At 46.6% G+C, this 21,989-nt stretch overlaps 1 protein-coding gene across 7 annotated transcripts in view; it reads left to right on the top strand.

Annotated features, from left to right (window-relative positions):
* adgb (androglobin) overlaps nt 1-21,989 on the top strand; it is a 513,562-nt gene that overhangs the window by 105,851 nt on the left and 385,722 nt on the right. For all 7 annotated transcript variants that reach the window (XM_070889961.1, XM_070889958.1, XM_070889959.1 and 4 more), the window contains one exon: nt 1,134-1,265. In XM_070889961.1, coding sequence (XP_070746062.1) covers nt 1,134-1,265 — 132 coding nt within the window. The remainder of the gene's footprint in view (nt 1-1,133; nt 1,266-21,989) is intronic.

Here is a 21,989-nt window from a genome sequence, read left to right as displayed (position 1 = left end):
TGCAGTGAATACTTGGCAAAATGTTCTGTTTAGAAATTAAGGTTATAACCAGGTCAGAAAGCAAGAAAGGACAGATGTGGTGAGTTGGAGAGGCTTGCTCTTGCAGGGCTTGTTGTGAGGTGCATTTGTAGGCCATAGGTGATACAGGATAGGAGAAAGGATCAGAGGTACAGAATAATATCCAAGAGGAGTGTGAAGGCTGTGAATGAAGGAATGCCACATGTACAAAGAACAACCTCACCAGAGCAGTCAAGCTAAGGTGTTTACTCCTTCTGACCCATCTTTATACATGTATAAAGATGGGTCAGAAGGAGTAAGCACCTTAGCTTGACTGCTCTGGTGAGGTTGTTCTTACTGTGCTGCAAAAGAGTCCTGGGGTTGAAGGAGGTGGCACTCATCATCACAACCACCTCTCTCCACATCATGTATACCACATTCTTGGTGCTTCTCCAGCCGCCCTGTGACCAGAAACAACCTATCCCACCTACCCCGTATCTTTGTCAAGAGGGCATCCAGAGCTGGGTCCATGAAGTTGGCTGCTCGTTTCTTCGATCTGGCTCCAGTCCTTCTCTCCTCGGTTGGTTGCTTCCTCCAGTTGCTCTTGCCACTCTAAACTGCAGCAGGTTTTAGATCCAGTTGCTACACCTCTCCTAAAACAATTGTTTTTCTCCCTTCCCACCCCACTGCCTGCCAGCCATTCAAAGCACATTTTCAATTTCCCCAAGCCTGTCCTATATCCATGTGGGCTGTCTCCTCTTCCACTCCCCACCCCAGGGTATCTGAGGTGTTGCAGACTTGATTTACACATCCTGAGCGCCTCCTTACATTTAAATTAGCAGAACTCGTATTTTAGACTGGTCGTCGCTGTGACTCCAGCTCACTTCCAGCAATGCAACAGCACAGCCAGAATTGCGGGCCAAAGATCTTTATTATATAAGTAGATAGATTGATATGGAAAACCCTTTATACTTTAGGTAGACTTGCGTTCTCCAACCATGGTTGCACCTCATCAGATATCTCTGTCCCGTTATTCACCCGGAGGTTGATTATAATAATGCAAATAGCCGGGTGAAGAGTAAAAAGGCGTGCATGTGCTTTCAGTATTTAAAAAAAAAAATTATCTATTTTCTCAGAAAAAACAGAATTAAAAGACACCGGGAAGAAAAAGAATAAGGAAGGAGAAAACATTAAAGACAAAAGCAAACCAGCAATTCAACGGCAATCTGGAAATGTCTCTCGGAATGCATCTCAATCTTTTATAGAAAGTAAGTTAGAAGCCTGGTAGATGAAGGTTTGTAATTTTTGTCCTTGTTTTGTCAGATCTGCACTTTCCTTGTTGAGATTACTGGGAGACACTTTATCAAAGCTTTCTTTGGCATTCTTGACCTCGCAATAGCATCTCTTCACACCAAAGCAGCAATGGGAGGGTAGGTCAGCAAAGGGGCTATACTGTTCAATACAAATGCATTGCTCCAGTTTATCAATTTTCAATTTTTTGGAATGAAAATAGTAGTAATAGATAATTCAGCGAGATGTGGCCTTACGTTTGTCATTGTATATTTTACCTATTATGAAACGATTGAATTCAATGCCATTTGTCTTTTACCTGCTCAGTGCGTTTTCAGATGGTACTGCAGAGGTGGCCATGACTTGTTGCCCACCATTACCTGTGCTGCAGAAGCACCGAGACTCGTTCCCTTCCAATCACTGTACTGCCGAGGTGACCCTCAATCTCACTCTCCTGCTCTCTTGCTGTTACGGTTCCCCTGATTTTCTCTCATCTCTTGTTCTTTGAGGTGACTCTGATTCACTCCCTCCTTTTCTCAGTCCTACTGAAATAGTTCCAACCGAATAATAATAATAACTGAAACAGATGGGGTAACAGTAAGTGCACAGATGGGTAATGGTAACTGTGGATGGGGTCATAGTAACTGGGAGAGAGGGGTCATAGTAACTGGGAGAGAGGGGTCATAGTAACTGGGAGAGAGGGGTCATAGTAACTGGGAGAGAGGGGTCATAGTAACTGGGAGAGAGGGGTAATAGTAACTGGGAGAGAGGGGTAATAGTAACTGGGAGAGAGGGGTAATAGTAACTGGGAGAGAGGGGTAATAGTAACTGGGAGAGAGGGGTAATAGTAACTGGGAGAGAGGGGTAATAGTAACTGGGAGAGAGGGGTAATAGGAACTGAGAGAGAGGGGTAATAGGAACTGGGACACAGGGGGTAATGGGTAATGAGATCTGCATTTAAAATAAAAAGAGGTGATATATTAAATAAACTAATCAAACTCAGAGAGGATATAACCCCTGGTCTGGCTGGACTGCATCCATGCGTTTTAAAAGAATCTAGGGAAGAGATAGCAGAGACATGACTACATATATTTAATAACTCGTTTAAAAAAGTTGCAGTGCCAGAGGGCTGACGGATCGCTAACGTAATACCTATATTTGAGAAGGGGGAATTATAGACCAGTCAGCTTAATATCGGTGGTAGGAAAAATAATGGAATCCCTACTAAAAGAGAAAATGGAAGAACATCCAGAAACCAATAATATAATACTGAATAATCAGCAGGGATTTCAAAAGGGGAAAGTCTTGCTTGACCAACCTCATTGAATTTTTTGAAGAGGTAACAGAGAGAGTAGACAATGGTAATACAGTAGATGTAATTTACATAGATTTTCAAAAGGCCTTCAATAAGGTACTCCATAATAGACTGATGGACAAGGTCAGAGAATGTGGAGTCGGGATAATTAGCAGAATTAGCTAGCTGGTTTCAGTGTTTGCTAGTGCTGTTGGGGAGCGGTTAAACTAATATGGCAGGGGGATGGGAACCTATGCAGGGAGACAGAGGGAAGTAGAATGGGGGCAGAAGCAAAAGATAGAAAGAAGAAAAGTAAAAGTGGAGGGCAGAGAAACACAAGGCAAAGATCAAAAACGGCCACATTACAGCAAAATTCTAAAGGGGCAAAGTGTGTTATAAAGACAAGCCTGAAGGCTCTGTGCCTCAATGCAAGGAGTATTCGTGGACGAATTAACTGCGCAGATAGCTGTTAACGGATATGATGTAATTGGCATCACGGAGACATGGCTCCAGGGTGACCAAGGCTGGGAACTCAACATCCAGGGGTATTCAACATTCAGGAAGATAGACAGAAAGTAAAAGGATGTGGGGTGGCGTTGTTGGTTAAAGAGGAAATTAACGCAATAGTAAGGAAGGACATTAGCTTGGATGATGTGGAATCTATATGGATGGAGCTACGGAATACCAAAGGGCAGAAAACGCTAGTGGGAGTTGTGTACAGACCACCAAACAGTAGTAGTGAGGTTGGGGACAGCATCAAACAAGAAATTAGGGATGCGTGCAATAAAGGTACAGCAGTTGTCATGGGTGACTTTAATCTACATATTGATTGGGCTAACCAAACTGGTAGCAATGCAGTGGAGGAGGATTTCCTGGAGTGTATTAGGAATGGTTTTCTGGACCAATATGTCGAGGAACCAACTAGAGGGCTGGCCATCCTAGACTTGGATGATGTGTAATGAGAAAGGACTAATTAGCAATCTTGTTGTGCAAGGCCCCTTGGGGAAGAGTGACCATAATATGGTAGAACTCTTTATTAAGATGGAGAGTGACACAGTTAATTCAAAGACTAGGGTCCTGAACTTAAGGAAAGATAACTTCGATGGTATGAGACGTGAATTAGCTAGAATAGACTGGCGTGTGATAATTAAAGGGTTGACGGTGGATAGGCAATGGCAAACATTTATAGATCACATAGAAGAACTTTAACAATTGTACATCCCTGTCTGGAGTAAAAAATAAAATGGGGAAGGTGGTTAACAAGGGAAATTAAGGATAGTGTTAAATCCAAGGAGAGGTGTATAAATTGGCAGAAAAAGCAGCAAACCTGAAGATTGGGAGAATTTTATAATTCAGCAGAGGAGGACAAAAGGTTTAATTAGGAGGGGGAAAATAGAGTAAGGGAGGAAGCTTGCTGGGAACATAAAATCTGACTGCAAAAGCTTCTATAAATATGTGAAGAGAAAAAGATTAGTGAAGACAAACATAGGTACCTTGCAGTGAGATTCAGGTGAATTTATAATGGGGAACAAAGAAATGGCGGAGCAGTTAAACAAATACTTTGGTTCTGTCTTCACGAAGGAAGACACAAATAACTTTCCGGAAATACTAGGGGACCGAGGATCCAGTGAGAAGGAGGAACTGAAGGAAATCCTTATTAGTCAGGAAATTGTGTTAGGGAAATTGATGGGATTAAAGGCCGATAAATCCCCGGGGCCTGATAGTCTGCATCCCAGAGTACTTAAGGAAGTGGCCCTAGAAATAATGGATGCATTGGTGATCATTTTCCAACAGTCTGTCGACTCTGGATCAGTTCCTATGGACTGGAGGGTAGCTAATGTAACACCACTTTTTAAGAAAGGAGGGAGAGAGAAAACGGGAATTATAGACCGGTTAGCCTGACATCAGTAGTGGGGAAAATGTTGGAATCAATTATTAAAGATGAAATAGCAGCGCATTTGGAAAGCAATGACAGGATTGGTCCAAGTCAGCATGGATTTATGAAAGGGAAATCATGCTTGACAAATCTTCTAGAATTTTTTGAAGATGTAACTGGTAGAGTGGACAAGGGAGAACCAGTGGATGTGGTGTATTTGGACTTTCAAAAGGCTTTTGACAAGGTCCCACACAAGAGATTGGTGTGCAAAATTAAAGCACATGGTATTGGGTGTAATGTACTGACGTGGATAGAGAACTGGTTGGCAGATAGGAAGCAGAAAGTCGGGATAAACGGGTCCTTTTCAGAATAGCAGGCAGTGACTAGTGGGGTGCCACAGGGCTCAGTGCTGGGACCCCAGCTATTTACAATATACATTAATGAATTAAATGAAGGAATTGAGTGTAATATCTCCAAGTTTGCAGATGACACTAAGCTGGGTGGTGGTGTGAGCTGTGAGGAGGACGCTAAGAGGCTGCAGGGTGACTTGGACAGGTTAGGTGAGTGGGCAAATGCATGGCAGATGCAGTATAATGTGGATAAATGTGAGGTTATCCACTTTGGTGGTAAAAACACAAAAGCAGAATATTATCTGAATGGTGGCAGATTAGGAAAAGGGGAGGTGCAACGAGACCTGGGTGTCATGGTACATCAGTCATTGAAAGTTGGTATGCAGGTACAGCAGGCAGTGAAGAAGGCAAATGGTATGCTGGCCTTCATAGCTAGGGAATTTGAGTGTAGGAGCAGGGAGATCTTACTGCAGTTGTACAGGGTCTTAGTGAGGCCTCACCTGGAATATTGTGTTCAGTTTTGGTCTCCTAATCTGAGGAAGGACGTTCTTGCTATTGAGGGAGTGTAGCGAAGGTTCACCAGACTGATTCCCGGGATGGCAGGACTGATATATGAGGAGAGACTGGACCGACTGGGCCTGTATTCACTGGAGTTTAGAAGGAAGAGAGGGGATCTTGTAGAAACATATAAAATTCTGATGGAACTGGACAGGTTAGATGCAGGAAGAATGTTTCCAATGTTGGGGAAGTCCAGAACCAGGGGATATAGTCTAAGGATAAGAGATAGACCATTTAGGACCGAGATGAGGAGAAACTTCTTCACTCAGAGAGTTGTTAACCTGTGGAATTCCCTACCGCAGAGAGTTGTTGATGCCAGTTCATTGGATATATTCAAGAGGGAGTTAGATATGATCCTTACGGCTAAAGAGATCAAGGTGTATGGAGAGAAAGCAGGAAAGGGGTACTGAGGTGAATGATCAGCCATGATCTTATTGAATGATGGTGCAGGCTCGAAGGGCCGAATGGCCTACACCTGCACCTATTTTCTATGTTTCTATATTTCTAATGCAGAATGCAGAGAGAAGAGGTAAACGGTAGCTATTCACAGTGGCAGAAGGTGGGTAGTGATGTTCCACAAGGATCAGTGCTAGGACCACTGTTATTCACAATTTATATTAACGATTTAGACTTTGGAATCAAAAGCACAATTTCTATATTTATGGATGACACCAAATTGGCAGGGGCGGGGGCGAGATAGTCAATACTGAGGAGGAACAAATTACAGGAAGACATTAATAAACTTGCAGAATGGGCATATAATTTGGCAAATGAAGTCCAACACCGATAAATGCGAAGTATTAAATTTGGTAGGAAGAATAGGGAGATAACTTATTACTTGGAGGTTGCGAGTCTTGGTGGAGTAGAGGAACAAAGGGATCTCAGAGTACAAATTCACAAATTGCTAAAAGTTGTGACACAGGTTAGCAAGGCCATAAAAAAAGCAAACCAAGCACCAGGGTTTATTTCTAGAGGTCTCGAATTGAAACGTAGGGAAGTTATGCTAAACCCATATCGAAGCTTGGTTAGACCACACTTAGATTACTGCGTACAGTTCTGGTCGCCATATTATAAAAAGGATATAGAGGCACTGGAGAGGGTGCAGAGAACAAGGATGATACCAGAAATGCGAAGGTATACATATCATGAAAGGATGAACAGGCTGGGTCTCTTTTTTTTCCTCTTGAAAAGAGAAGGCTGAGGAGTGACCTAATAGAGGTCTTTAAAATCATGAAAGGTTTTGATAGAGTGGATACAGTTGTGGGGAAGAGCATAACTAGAGGCTATCAATATACGATAGTCATCCAGAAATCCAATAGGGAATTCAGAAGAAACTTCTTTACCCAAAGAGTGGGGAGAATGTGGAACTCGCTACCACAGGGAGTGGTTGAAGTGCATAATATCGATGCATTTAATTGGAGAATTGGCTAGTGTATGAGGGAGAAGAGAATAGAAGATTATGCTGATGGATTTAGATGAGGAAAGATGGGAGGCGGCTCAAGTGGAGCATGGACGTTGGCATGGACTGGTTGGGCGAATGGCTTGTTGGTAGCATCCTGGAGGCTTGATCATGTGATGACGGAACATGTGATATCTGATCACGACATGTTACAAATGTTACTGTATTTACCAAATAAAGTTTGGGCTCCCTGTAGTTGAGTATCTATGCTCATGGTTTTGTGCCAGCAGCTGTTATACAAGAAGTTCCAAGCACCAGGAGCCCACCTATGAGGAGGTGAAGAGGGGAAACCAAAGATGGGCTAGGGATGTGCAGATGAGAAACCAGAGCTAGGAGGCACTTCGTTTCCACTAGTAACTCATTGAAATTGTTCTGCTAACTAATAGTAGTACTAGTGACAATCAGATTCCCCCCTATAACCAACATTAATACAATAACTCACTGATATCCAACTTGTAACTAGTAATAAATCTATAAAAATTGGATGCACTTATTTGTACTGTGAAAATGGCCACCATGCTCCACTATTTGTCCATGCTTGGTCCCCTTGGAGGATAAGCCACACCCTGAAGTTTCACAGGAATGTGTAACTGGAACCGCCCATTCCAAGTTCTCACTGACTTTGCAAATTGTAACTCGATCCACTTTGATTTCCTGAAGCGACAGAGGACAGAGCTCCCCAGAAGACAGCAAGAGCCAGCCAAAGTGCCTTACCCCAGTCCGAGTGCATCCCTCTCCAGCCAAAGTGCCTTCCCCCAGTCCGAGTGCATCCCTCCCCCAGTCGAATTGCCTTACCCCAGTCCAAGTGCAAGCCTTCCTCAGCCGAAGTGCCTTATCCCAGCGCAAGTGCATCCCTCCCCCAGCCAAAGTCCCTCTTTATACCAGCGTATGTGCATGACCTTACTCCCCCTCACCACCTCCCAGCCCACCATAGATGGGGCATTGTGTGCGGATTGTTAACAGGTTTGTTGGGTATGAAGTGAATAGTGACAGTGTCGTGACTTCTGGATATCATCCACTCCAACGACGTCCTTTGTAGGGGGTTGGAAGAAAGTGATCTGTCTTCCCCGAGTTCCCTCTCTCCCCTCCGATCCCCTCCACCCAGATCTCTTCACCCACCCCCCACCGTGTCTCTCTCTCCTATTCTCTCTCTCTCTCTCTCTCCTCCAGTCTCTCTCCCCCAGCCTCTCTCTTTCCCAGTCTCTCTCTCTTCCTCCCCCAGTCCCTCTCTCTCTCTTCCACCCCCCCCATCTCGGGCCCCCCACCATCCTTGGCTGTCCGCCGCTGCCGGCGGGCCCTTTCGGCCCCCCCGTCGCCGCTCTCAGCTCCCCACTGGCTCTCTCGGCCCCCCACTGCCGCTCTCAGCACCGCCCCCCCCCCCCCTCCCCCGCCACTGCCGCGGGCCCTCTCGGCCACTTGCGGGCCTTCTCGGTACCCCCCCGCCCTGCTGCTCCCCCCACAGTCTATCTTGGCCCCCCACCGCCACACTCGGCCCCCCATGGGCCCTCTCAGCCCCCCAGCCGCCGCTCTCGGCCCCCCACTGCCGACCTTTCAGCCACCCATCGCCACTCTTGGCCACGTGGAATGAGAGCAGGGCCGCACTTCCGGTCCAGCACTTCCGCTTTGGGCGGGAGGCATCGAGGTGCAGAGCTTAACAGACGCACGTGCAGAAAAAACACAGCACAAATAGTTACTCCCATAAAAAATAGTCAGCCATGCATGAGATAAATCTTAAATGGCCACAGTCCTACACTATTAATCTAGATCTTACAGGCACCCCACCCAAAATGACAGTTCTTATAAAAAGTGTATGCAGGTAGAGCATCCAAAATCCAGAAATCTCGGGACCAAGGCCGTTCTGGATTTCGCGTGTTTCCGGATTTCGGAACATCTTTCCGATGTCTCGAATCCAGAAATGCCCGGGCCGAGGTTCAGGTAGTTTGGATTTAGGAACGTCTTTCTGTAGTCCTTCAGAACGGCTTTCTGTAGTCCTTTGCTGCTCTCCCTCTCTTGTGTTTTTGTTAATCTAGTGTCTCCTGTATCTATGTGAAGATGGTCTGATCTACTGTATTGTTTTGCCTTGCTGAAACTGATTGGACAGTCTATTACTTTTCAGCAATAACCATCCACAGTAGATTTTAGGATGTTTGCAAAACAAAATTCACAAAGCAAGATTGGAATTGCATCTAAATCAGAGCAGGCTTTGCGGAGTTTTGCCGGGGTCTTGCGCCGGCGGTTTCAGGCATGCAAGGCTGGGGACGCCGTGGTCGCCATGCTTTGGAGTTTTAGCATGCCCATGTTCTGGCCGAGGGAAGATGCCCGGGGTGACCTGCGTTGCAGACCCAGGAGTGTGGGTGTGAAGACCTGTAAGAAGAGGTGGGTTGGAGTTTTTGTTTTTGGATTCTTTTCCGGCGATTTAGTGGGTAGGGTTTTGCCAGTGTTTTGTGAGCTATTGGGCTAGACTTTCCACTTGGTGGCTAAAGCCGAAAAAAATGGACCTTATTCCAACGATGCGAAACGTATCGCCCGTGCTGATCGCCGGCTCAAGGCCCATTTTTTTTGTTGCGATTTTCCACTCGGCCTTGTCAAATGGGCGATGTGATTTCTCGGCGATCTCATGATCGTCCAAAGAAAACGGAAATGAATGAAAAAAAGCTTCTCTAGCAACGCATTACTGTGCATGTGCAGGTTGATTTTTTTTTCAGGTTGATGCTCCTTCCTGCGTTTTTAGAGGTCAAGGGTCATCACACATGCTCAGAAGCTCTGCGTGGGTCTGGGGGGGGGGGAGAGAGAGAGAGAGAGAGAGGAGAAAGGAAGCAGGTATTTTGATAAAGCCTTAAATCATATAAATTTAAAGAATGGAGGGATCTGCAGAAAGGCGAAGGGCCAAGCCTTCAGCGAGGAGGCCAATGAGGCCCAAGTGAACAGTGTTAGCGTGAGGTGGGAGGATCTGACATGAGGTGGGCATGGGAAACCTCCAGCCCGTACATATCGGAGGATCTAGGCAGAGATTGCTGATGTTGTCACGTCGGCATCTAATGAAGCCCAGACACCGGACCAGTGCCGCAAAGGATGGAACAGTCTACTGGCGGCTGCAAGAGTAAGTTGAAATTTATATTTGAAATCATCCATATTTATTATTTAATGATGTATGGAAATTCTAATTAGAATCTGCAATGTTATCTCGTAATCCTTAAACATGACTAAATAACTAAATTAGGATTAAATTATGATTACATTTATGCACCGCAACATAAGTTTGAATGTTACAGTATAAAATATCTTATTCCTATGCAATGTAGTGCAAACTTGTAATTGAACTTATAAATCTATCAGTCCTAAATGTTTATTGCCAAATCCATCTGCTTATGCCGTACAATGTTACCTTATCTATTACAGAAGAAGATATCCATCAACGAGTGGGAGCAACGCAGGACGGGCCGGGGCTGTGCCATGCTGCAGTCGCTCACCGTCTACGAAGAGCTTGCAGTGGCCTTGGTGGGGCCAGAAAGCCGTTCGGTCAGAACCTGTGGTGTGGCCAAACCCACCCTAGAGTCACGTGAGTAATGAGAACTGTGCATTGTGCAATGTGTGAATCAATAGTAAATATTTGTTACGCGGGTAATCTTATGCAATGATATTTTAATTTGATATATAATTGAGATGTACTATTGATCTTCAAATGAGGTCATGTTAGGCCTGGTGAGCGCTTGTGTTTATGGGCTAATGGTAATGTTTTGAGTTCTTGAAAAATTGAGATGAATTGATTTGAATTGTTAAACGTTGTTTATAACTTCCATTTGTCTTTCAAAGGTCAACAAGTATTACTGGAGTCAGCGGACGCATCCACTGAACATTCAGAAACCTCCCAGGAGGAAGAGCCAGAGGAGGAGCCAGTGCAGACTCCTGCTGCCGCTGTGCGTGAGCAGGAGGAGGAGAAGGAGGAGGAGGAGAAGGAAGAACAGGAGATTTTTTTTTTGTGGTGGGGGAACAACCTGCAGCCATCTCTTTTGAGACAGATGAGGCACCGGGACCAAGCGGTGTGCAGGTGGTGACACCAAGGCGCGTGACATTGCAGACGCCGACCCCACGGCGGTCCGGTTAGCGTGATATGCACTTGCCTGCCACGGAGATCCAGATGGGGAACTTACTTTCCCTGTGCAGGGAGACGATCGTGACCTTATCCAGGGGTTCGCAGTTTTCTCAGCCAATTGGAGCCAGTTCTCCACAACCTGGAGCGAGTTCTGCTCGCGCTTCTCCAGCTGGTCTTCTGAGCAGTCACAGACTGCTCGGGAGATGTTGAAGGCGATCAGGAAGCAGACAACCACAACAAATGCCCTATGACATGCGTTGCTGGCTGGACACGGCACTGCACCCCAACGTGTCATGTCCACTCGCAGCGAGACCTCAAGCACACAAGCGAGTACAGAGGACACAGTTCCTCCTGACTCGGAAGTAGAGCCTGAGGCTTCTGCTTCCGCTCCGTTACCTCCACCACGGCAGGAAGTCTTGCCATCCCATTCTGCATAACGTCTTGGTGTCAGTCTGCGTAGACCAAAACGGGCGGGTGGGGTTTGAACACGGGGTGGGACAGGATCTGGAGGGAAGCGTGGCCGCAGGTAGGGAGGGGGGAGTGCTTTTCAACAGTTCACTTGTTTCAAAAATGTTCACTTGTTATTATCACTTTATTATTCTCTTGTTATTGTTACTAAATTGGGCACTTGTATTCAATACTTAAATGGTCACTTGTTATCATCACTTAAATGGTCATTTGTTATCATCACTGAAATGGTCACTTGTTATTATTACTTAGAAGTTCACTTGGTATTATTACTTAAATGGTCACTTGTTATCAACATTTAAATGATCACTTGTTATTATTATTTAAATGGCCGCTTGTTACTAATACTTAAATGTTCAATTTCTTCTTCGAACATTTTGGGGATTTGAGGGAAGGGTGGGTTGGTGCGGGGATGGGGGGGGTTGGAGGGAGGATGTTGTTCATTAGTTCTTAAAAAAAATTGTGCTTCTTAAGAAAAAAACATTTTCGACAACTTTTGTACCTTCTCTCTTAGTTATTTACAACGCACAGTTTTTCATGCATATTTGTTTGTTTATTCTGTTTCCCCACGGAAATGAAACTTTTGATTAACCGTAACTGTAATTGAACGTTTGAATATCAACAATAGTTCATGCGAAGTATTCATTAATGAGCTGCTGACGCAAAAGCTTAGCAGCCGTGTAACTGCCACTGGCTACTGGTCTTCAGGAAAGGTGTGGTGGTACCAGTGCTAGATCGCCATGCTGATTAAGCTCCCCTATGTCCTCGCCCGCGTCCTCTCTCGCCTGTTCCTCCTCTTCATCTTCACCGGCTGTCTCTTCTGTCTCATCTCCTTCTGGAGGTGGACCTGCAGCATGATTTGGCATTATTTGTCCTCTCTTTATAGCTAGGTTATGCAGCATGCAACACACCACAATAAACTCTGCTACCTGATCAGGGTGGTACTGGACGCTGCCTCCGGAATGATCCAGGCATCTGAAGCGCTGCTTTAGAACTCCAATTGTCTTTTCAACGATGTTGCGAGTCGCTATGTGACTCTCATTATACCGTTTCTGTGCTTCAGTGACAGGATTACGCAGAGGGATCATGAGCCAACTGGCAAGGCCATATCCTTTATCACCCAGCATCCAACCGTGACCTTCTGGCTGATTGACAAACAGGTCAGGGATAGCACATTCACGAAAGATGTGCGCATCATGGATGCTGCCAGGAAATGTAGCATTTACTGTCATAATTGTTTGATTGTGGTCGACAACAAGCTGCACATTTAGTGAGTGGAACCCCTTTCTGTTACGAAACACCTCCGCGTTCTTTAAGGGTGCTTTCAGGGCAATGTGCGTGCAGTCTGTTGCTCCCTTCACCTTGGGGAAGTCTGCTATTCTCGAGAAACCCAAAGCCCTCTCGGTCTGTGCCTCCCTGGTCATTGGGAAGCTTATGAAGTCCATCCTGCGAGCGTAAAGGGCTTCAGTCACCTGTTGAATGCAGCAGTGTGTAGCGTGCTGAGTGTTATGGCAGATGTCGCCAGCTGAAGCCTGAAATGATCCCAATGCGTAGAAGGCTAGGGCAGCAGTATCCTTCACCTCAACGGACAGTGCGGTTCTGATGGTGCTGGAAGGCTGCAGATCATCCTTGACGAGTTGACATATCTCATCGATGACCTCCTTCCGGAATCGCAGCCTCCTAAGACAAGCATTTTCAGTCAAGTTCAGGTAGGATTGCTTTTCCAAGTACCTTCATTGGCTGTACGGTCTCCTCCTCTGTCTTCGTCTCCGTCTACGCATTTCTCTGCCACCTCTTCGATTGATCCTTTCAGTAACCAGTGTGTGAGCAGTTGCATTAAAGGCAGGGAACGCATGGGCCCCATCACTATCAATAATTACTGACACTAATTTTAATAATCTCGCAACTCTATACTCTCTAATCACTGTAGTCTGCCCTCTCTGTACTCTCTAATCTGTATACCAGTCAGTTTGATAGGCCCCAACAATATCATTAAATAACTTCACTATGTAAAAGCTATTTACCAAATAATTCCAATATATGAGATCTATTTCGCATAAATACGTTGATAATACCTGTTGTGTATCTGTAAAGCATGCACTCCCATGTTCCGCCACCAGGGAGCTCATCCCCTGAAGTCCCAAGGGATCCCAGTATCCCTTCGGAGTACTGTATATAAGCCGGCCCCTAAGGCCTGTTCCTCACTCTGGAGTGTCTTATTATAGACTGAGGTCACTGTTACATGAACCTCCCTGTGTGCAGCCTCATCTGTGTTAGGGACACAATAACTGCTGATGAGAATATGAATCCAACGCAAAGATGCAGCAAACTGTGGGCATCCTGGAGAAGTTCTCGGAGGGTGCGGACTGGGAAGCCTATATCAAACGGCTAGACCAATACTTTGTAGCCAACGAGCTGGACAGAGAAGGAAGCGCTGCAAAAAGGAGAGCGGTCCTCCTCACAGTCTGCGGGGCACCGACCTACAGCCTCATGAAGAATCTTCTGGCTCCAGTGAAACCCAGAGATCAGTCGTATGAGGAGCTGTGTACACTGGTTCGGGAGCACCTTAACCCGAGGGAGAGCATGCTGATGGCGAGGTATCGGTTCGACACGTGCCAGCGATCTGAAGGTCAGGAAGTGGCAAGATACGTCGCCGAGCTAAGGCGACTTGCAGGACAATGTGAGTTTGATGGCTACCTGGAACAAATGCTCAGAGACTTTTTTGTACTGGACATTGGCCACGAAACCATCCTACGAAAACATTTGACTGCAGAGACACCGACCCTCAGTAAGGCCATTGCGATAGCACAGGCGTTTATGTCCAGCAGTGATAACACTAAACAAATCTCTCAGCACATAAGTGCTAGCAATGTTCACAAATTAACTGGTACTGTGTTTGCAAGCAGAAATGTACAGGGCAGAACCCACGAGTCTGCAACTGCCAGCAGGCCTCAGGTCACCCAGATGACTCAGAGTCCCCAACAAAGGATGAATGCAAGGCAATTCACACCTTGTTGGCGTTGTAGAGGCTTCCATTCAGCCTATTCATGCCGCTTCAGAGGGTGTGTTTGCAAGAGCTGTGAAACAATGGCGCGCTTGCAAACGAGCTGCAAGCTCTGCAAAACCTGTTAACCACCACGTGGCAGAAGAAGATTGGTCCATAGAAACATAGAAAATAGGTGCAGGAGTAGGCCATTCGCCCCTTCGAGCCTGCACCGCCATTCAATGAGTTCATGGCTGTGAACATGCAACTTCAGTAGCCCATTCCTGCTTTTTGCCATACCCCTTGATCCCCCTAGTAGTAAGGACTACATCTCACTACTTTTTGAATATATTTAGTGAATTGGCCTCAACAACTTTCGGTGGTAGAGAATTCCACAGGTTCACCACTCTCTGGTGAAGAAGTTTCTCCTCATCTCGGTCCTAAATGGCTTACCCCTTATCCTTAGACTGTGACCCCTGGTTCTGGACTTCCCAACATTGGGAACATTCTTCCTGCATCTAACCTGTCTAAACCCGTCAGAATTTTAAACGTTTCTATGAGGTCCCCTCTCATTCTTCTGAACTCCAGTGAATACAAGCCCAGTTGATCCAGTCTTTCTTGATATGTTAGTCCCGCCATAGAAACATAGAAAATAGGTGTAGGAGTAGGCCATTCGGCCCTTCGAGCCTGCACCGCCATTCAATGAGTTCATGGCTGAACATGCAACTTCAGTACCCCATTCCTGCTTTCTCACCATACCCCTTGATTCCCCTAGTAGTAAGGACTTCATCTAACTCCTTTTTGAATATATTTAGTGAATTGGCCTCAACAACTTTCTGTGGTAGAGAATTCCACAGGTTCACCACTCTCTGGGTGAAGAAATTCCTCCTCATCTCAGTCCTAAATGGCTTCCCCCTTATCCTTAGACTGTGTCCCCTGGTTCTGGACTTCCCCAACATTGGGAACATTCTTCCTGCATCTAACCTGTCTAACCCCATCAGAATTTTAAACGTTTCTATGAGGTCCCCTCTCATTCTTCTGAACTCCAGTGAATACAAGCCCAGTTGATCCAGTCTTTCTTGATAGTCAGTCCCACCATCCCGGGAATCAGTCTGGTGAACCTTCGCTGCACTCCCTCAGGTTAGGAGACCAAAACTGTACACAATACTCCAGGTGTGGCCTCACCAAGGCCCTGTACAATTGTAGCAACACCTCCCTGCCCCTGTACACAAATCCCCTCGCTATGAAGGCCAACATGCCATTTGCTTTCTTAACCGCCTGCTGTACCTGCATGCCAATCTTCAATGGCTGATGTACCATGACACCCAGGTCTCTTTGCACCTCCCCTTTTCCTAATCTGTCACCATTCAGATAATAGTCTGTCTCTCTGTTTTTACCACCAAAGTGGATAACCTCACATTTATCCACATTATACTTCATCTGCCATGCATTTGCCCACTCACCTAACCTATCCAAGTTGCTCTGCAGCCTCATAGCATCCTCCTCGCAGCTCACACTGCCACCCAACTTAGTGTCATCTGCAAATTTGGAGATACTACATTTAATCCCCTCGTCTAAATCATTAATGTACAGTGTAAACAGCTGGGGCCCCAGCACAGAACCTTGCGGTACCCCACTAGTCATTGCCTGCCATTCTGAAAAGTCCCCATTTACTCCTACTCTTTGCTTCCTGTCTGACAACCAGTTCTCAATCCATGTCAGCACACTACCCCCAATCCCATGTGCTTTAACTTTGCACATTAATCTCTTGTGTGGGACCTTGTCGAAAGCCTTCTGAAAGTTCAAATATACCACATCAACTGGTTCTCCCTTGTCCACTCTACTGGAAACATCCTCAAAAAATTCCAGAAGATTTGTCAAGCATGATTTCCCTTTCACAAATCCATGCTGACTTGGACCTATCATATTACCTCTTTCCAAATGCACTGCTATGACATCCTTAATAATTGATTCCATCATTTTACCCACTACCGATGTCAGGCTGACCAGTCTATAATTCCCTGTTTTCTCTCTCCCTCCTTTTTTAAAAAGTGGGGTTACATTGGCTACCCTCCATGCCATAGGAACTGATCCAGAGTCAATGGAATGTTGGAAAATGACTGTCAATGCATCCACTATTTCCAAGGCCACCTCCTTAAGTACTCTGGGATGCAGTCCATCAGGCCCTGGGGATTTATCGGCCTTCAATCCCATCAATTTCCCCAACACAATTTCCCGACTAATAAGGATTTCCCTCAGTTCCTCCTCCTTACTAGACCCTCCGACCCCTTTTATATCCGGAAGGTTGTTTGTGTCCTCCTCAGTGAATACCGAACCAAAGTACTTGTTCAATTGGTCCGCCATTTCTTTGTTCCCCGTTATGACTTCCCCTGATTCTGACTGCAGGGGACCTACGTTTGTCTTTACTAACCTTTTTCTCTTTACATATCTATAGAAACTTTTGCAATCCGTCTTAATGTTCCCTGCAAGCTTCTTCTCGTACTCCATTTTCCCTGCCCTAATCAAACCCTTTGTCCTCCTCTGCTGAGTTCTAAATTTCCCCCAGTCCCTGGGTTCGCTGCTATTTCTGGCCAATTTGTATGCCACTTCCTTGGCTTTAATGCTATCCCTGATTTCCCTTGATAGCCACGGTTGAGCCACCTTCTCTTTTTTATTTTTACGCCAGACAGGAATGTACAATTGTTGTAGTTCATCCATGCGGTCTCTAAATGTCTGCCATTGCCCATCCACAGTCAACCCCTTCAGTATCATTCGCCAATCTATCCTAGCCAATTCACGCCTCATACCTTCAAAGTTAGCCTTCTTTAAGTTCTGGACCATGGTCTCTGAATTAACTGTTTCATTCTCCATCCTAATGCAGAATTCCACCATATTATGGTCACTCTTCCCCAAGGGGCCTCGCACAATGAGATTGCTAATTAATCCTCTCTCATTACACAACACCCAGTCTACGATGGCCTCCCCTCTAGTTGGTTCCTCGACATATTGGTCTAAAAAACCATCCCTTATGCACTCCAGGAAATCCTCCTCCACCGTATTGCTTCCAGTTTGGTTAACCCAATCTATGTGCATATTAAAGTCACCCATTATAACTGCTGCACCTTTATTGCACGCACCCCTAATTTCATGTTTGATGCCCTCCCCAACATCACTACTACTGTTTGGAAGTCTGTACACAACTCCCACTAACGTTTTTTGCCCTTTCGTATTCTGCAGCTCTACCCAGATAGATTCCACATCATCCAAGCTAATGTCCTTCCGAACTATTGCCTTAATTTGCTCCTCAACCAGCAATTCTACCCCACCTCCTTTTCCTTTTATTCTATCTTTCCTGAATGTTGAATACCCCTGGATGTTGAGTTCCCAGCCCTGATCATCCTGGAGCCACGTCTCCGTAATCCCAATCACATCATATTTGTTAACATCTATTTGCACAGTTAATTCATCCACCTTATTGCGGATACTCCTTGCATTAAGACACAAAGCCTTCAGGCTTGTTTTTTTAACACCCTTTGTCCATCCCAGGAATCAGTCTGGTGAACCTTCGCTGCACTCACTCAATAGCAAGAATGTCCTCCCTCCAGTTAGGAGACCAAAACTGTACACAATACTCCAGGTGTGGCCTCACCAAGGCCCTGTACAACTGTAGTAACATCTACCTGCCCCTGTACTCAAATCCCCTTGCATGGTGGATCAAAGCAATTTCGAGCCTCAGAGAGAGGAGGCAGATGCTGAAGTACACTGAGTGAACACATTTTCGATGAAATGTCCACTATAATGCTAAACGTAAAATTGAATGGCTTACCCCATAGTCATGGAACTGGACACTGGCTCTAGCCAATACGTCAAGAGTAAAAAGATGTTTGAGAGACGGTGGTGCAACAAGGCATTCACATCAGCCCCGAGCCCCATCCACACGAAACTGAGAACGCACACCAAAGAGCTTATCACTGTCCTGGGCAGCGCATGGTCAAGGTCACCTACGAGGGCATGGTGCACGAACTGCCACTCTGGATTGTCCCAGGCGATGGCCCCACACTGCTTGGAAGGAGCTGGCTGGGCAAAATCCGCTGGAACTGGGATGACATCCGAGCGCTACCACATGTCGATGAGGCCTCATGTACCCAGGTTCTTTACAAATTTCCTTCCCTTTTTGAGCCAGGCATTGGAAGCTTTTCCAGGGCAAAGGTGCGGATCCACTCGCTCCCAGAGGCACGACCCATTCACCACAAGGCGCGAGCGGTACCTCACATGATGAGTGAGAGAGTGGAAATCGAGCTGGACAGGCTGCAACGCGAGGGCATCATGGAATTCAGCGAGTGGGCCAACCCGATTGTTCCAGTACTCAAAAGTGATGGCATGGTCAGGATTTGCGGCGATTATAAAGTAACTATTGATCGTTTCTCGCTACATCATCAATACCCGCTACCTAAGGTAGATGACCTATTTGCGGCGGTGGCAGGAGGCAAGACATTCACCAAGCTCGACCTGACTTCGGCCTACATGATGCAGGAGCTGGAGGAGTCCTTGAAGGGCCTCACCTGCATTAACACGCACAAGGGACTGTTCATCTACAACAAATGCCCATTTGGAATTCGGTCGGCTGCAGCGATCTTCCAGAGAAACATGGAGAGCCTGCTCAAGTCGGTACCACACACGGTGGTCTTTCAGGACAACATATTGGTCACGGGTCGGGACACTGCCGAGCACCGACAAAACCTGGAGGAGGTCCTCCAGCGACTGGATCGTGTAGAGCTGGCTGAAGAGGTCGAAATGCGTCTTCATGGCAACAGAAGTGGAGTTTTTGGGGAGAAACATCACGGCGGACGGCATTCGGCCCACAGACGCCAAGACAGAGACTATCAGGAACGCGTCCAGGCCACAGAATGTCACGGAGCTGCGGTCGTTCCTGGGACACCTCAACTATTTTGGTAACTTCCTACCGGAGTTAAGCACCCTCTTAGAGCCCCTACATGTGTTATTGCGCAACGGTGAGAACTGGGTATGCGAAAAAAATCAAGTAATTGCTTTTGAGAAAGCCAGAAACATTTTATGCTCCAACACGCTGCTTGTATTGTATAACCCGTGTAAAAGACTTGTGCTAGCATGTGATGTGTCGTCGTACGGAGTCGGGTGTGGATTACAACAAGCTAACGTTGTGGGGAAGTTGCAACATGTTGCCTATGCTTCCAGGAGCTTGTCTAAGGCTGAGAGGGCCTACAGCATGATTGAGAAAGAGGCATTAGCGTGTGTGTTCGGGGTAAAGAAAATGCATCAGTACATGTTTGGCCTCAAATTTGAGCTGGAAACCGATCACAAGCCCCTCACATCCCTGTTCGCTGAAAACAAGGGGATAAATACTAATGCCTCAGCCCGCATACAAAGGTGGGCACTCGCGCTGTCAGCGTATAACTATACCATCTGCCACAGGCCAGGCACCGAGAACTGTGCGGATGCTCTCAGTCGGCTACCATTGCCCACCACGGGGGTGGACATGGCGCAGCCTGCAAACATGTTGATGGTGGCACAGCACGCAGACTTGTTGATGGTCATGGAAGCTTTTGAAAATGATAAATCACCTGTCACGGCCCGCCAGATTAGGACTTGGACCAGCCAAGATCCTCTGCTGTCGCTAGTAAAAAAATTGTGTACTGCATGGGAGTTGGGCCAGCATCCCCGTTGAAATGCAAGAGTCAATCAAGCCGTTCCAGCGGCGAAAGGACGAGCTGTCCATTCATGCAGACTGCCTGTTGTGGGGTAACCGCGTAGTGCTACCAAAAAAGGGCAGGGAGATGTTCATCTCGGATCTCCACAGCACATACCCGGGTATAGTAATGATGAAAGCGATAGCTAGATCCCACTTAGAGTCCTGTGTACGGCAATGCAGCGTGTGTGCTCAGTTGAGCAACCCACGCCAGAGAGGCACCACTAAGTTTGTGGTCCTGGCCCTCCAGACCATGGTCGAGGATCCATGTCGACCATACGGGCCTGTTTCTCGGTAAAATGTGGTGGTGGATGCTTTTTCAAAATGGATTGAATGCGAAATAATGTCAGGAAGCACCGCCACTGCCACCATTGAAAGCCTAAGGGCCATGTTTGCCACCCACGGCCTGCCTGACATACTGGTCAGTGACAACGGGCCATGTTTCACCAGTGCCGAATTTAAAGAATTCATGACCCGCAATGGGATCAAACATGTCACCTCGGCCCCGTTTAACCCAGCCTCCAATGGGCAGGCAGAGCGGGCAGTACAAACCATCAAACAGAGCCTTAAATGAGTCACAGAAGGCTCACTCCAAACCCGCCTGTACCGAGTACTGCTCAGCTACCGCACGAGACCCCACTCGCCCACAGGGGTGCCCCCAGCTGAGCTACTCATGAAAAGGACACTTAAAACCAGACTCTCGCTGGTTCACTCCAACCTGCATGATCAGGTAGAGAGCAGGCGGCAGCAACAAAATGTAACCGATAGTCGCACCACTGTGTCACGGGAAATTGATCTGAATGACCCCGTGCATGTGCTAAACTATGGACATGGTCCCAAGTGGATCGCGGGCACGGTGATAGCTAAAGAAGGGAGTCGGGTGTTTGTAGTCAAACTAGACAATGGACAAATTTGCAGAAAGCATCTGGACCAAACAAGGCTGTGGTTCACAGACTGCCTTGAACAACCCACAGCAGACACGACCTTTTTCAAGCCCACAACACACACCCAAAGGATCAACGACACCACGCCGGACCAGGAAATCGAGCCCATCACGCCCAACAGCCCAGCAAGGCCAGGCTCACCTAGCAGCCCTGCAGGGCCAACAACATGCCAGCCCAGCGAAGGCACAGCCAACACACCAGAACAGACATTTGTACCGAGGCGGTCCACCAGGGAAAGAAAGGCTCCCGGCCGCCTCACCTTGTAAATAGTTTTCACTTTGACTTTGGGAAGGGAGTGAAGTTATTGTGTTCCTAACACAGATGAGGCTGCACACAGGGAGGTTAAAGTAACAGTGACCTCAGTCTTTAATAAGACACTCCAGAGTGAGGAACAGGGGTTATATACAGTGCTCCCAAGGGATGCTGGGATCCCTTGGGACTTCAGGGGATACGCTCCCTGGTGGCGGAACATGGGAGTGCATGCTTTTACAGATACACAACAATACCTATTTATATTCCCTGTCCCAAATTTCAGAGTACAATTTTCTTCAATTTTACTCTCTAAATGACTTACAACTAAGTCTCCACCCTTCCTCCGAAGTTAAAAATGGCGTCCATAGTGCCCATTTCCTTCTCTTAAGCCCTGAAAAAGCAACTATTTTTCAGCATTCTTTTGGGCCTTGCATCAGCCCAGCGAAGTGCATGCTAGGTGCCGAAACTTGGGATGAGCCTTGTGTGGGTGATAATTTGGGCGATTATCTCGGCGATCAAAGTGGAAACTTAGGCACCTATTTTTCCGGCGATGTTTTGGGCCTAATTTCCGCTTTTTGCTCAAAATGGGCGATAGAGGTCCATTTTGGGCGATAGATGGGCCATGGATGGGCGATGTGAAGTGGAAAGTCTAGTCCTTTGTTTTTTGGTATTTTCCTGGGCCCGGCTCATGATGGTAATC

This window comes from Pristiophorus japonicus, chromosome 9 (assembly GCF_044704955.1).
Source record: "Pristiophorus japonicus isolate sPriJap1 chromosome 9, sPriJap1.hap1, whole genome shotgun sequence".
NCBI classification, from domain to species: domain Eukaryota; kingdom Metazoa; phylum Chordata; class Chondrichthyes; family Pristiophoridae; genus Pristiophorus; species Pristiophorus japonicus.
The sequence above is the reverse complement of the archived record's forward strand: the minus strand, read 5'-3'. Positions and strand labels throughout refer to the sequence as shown.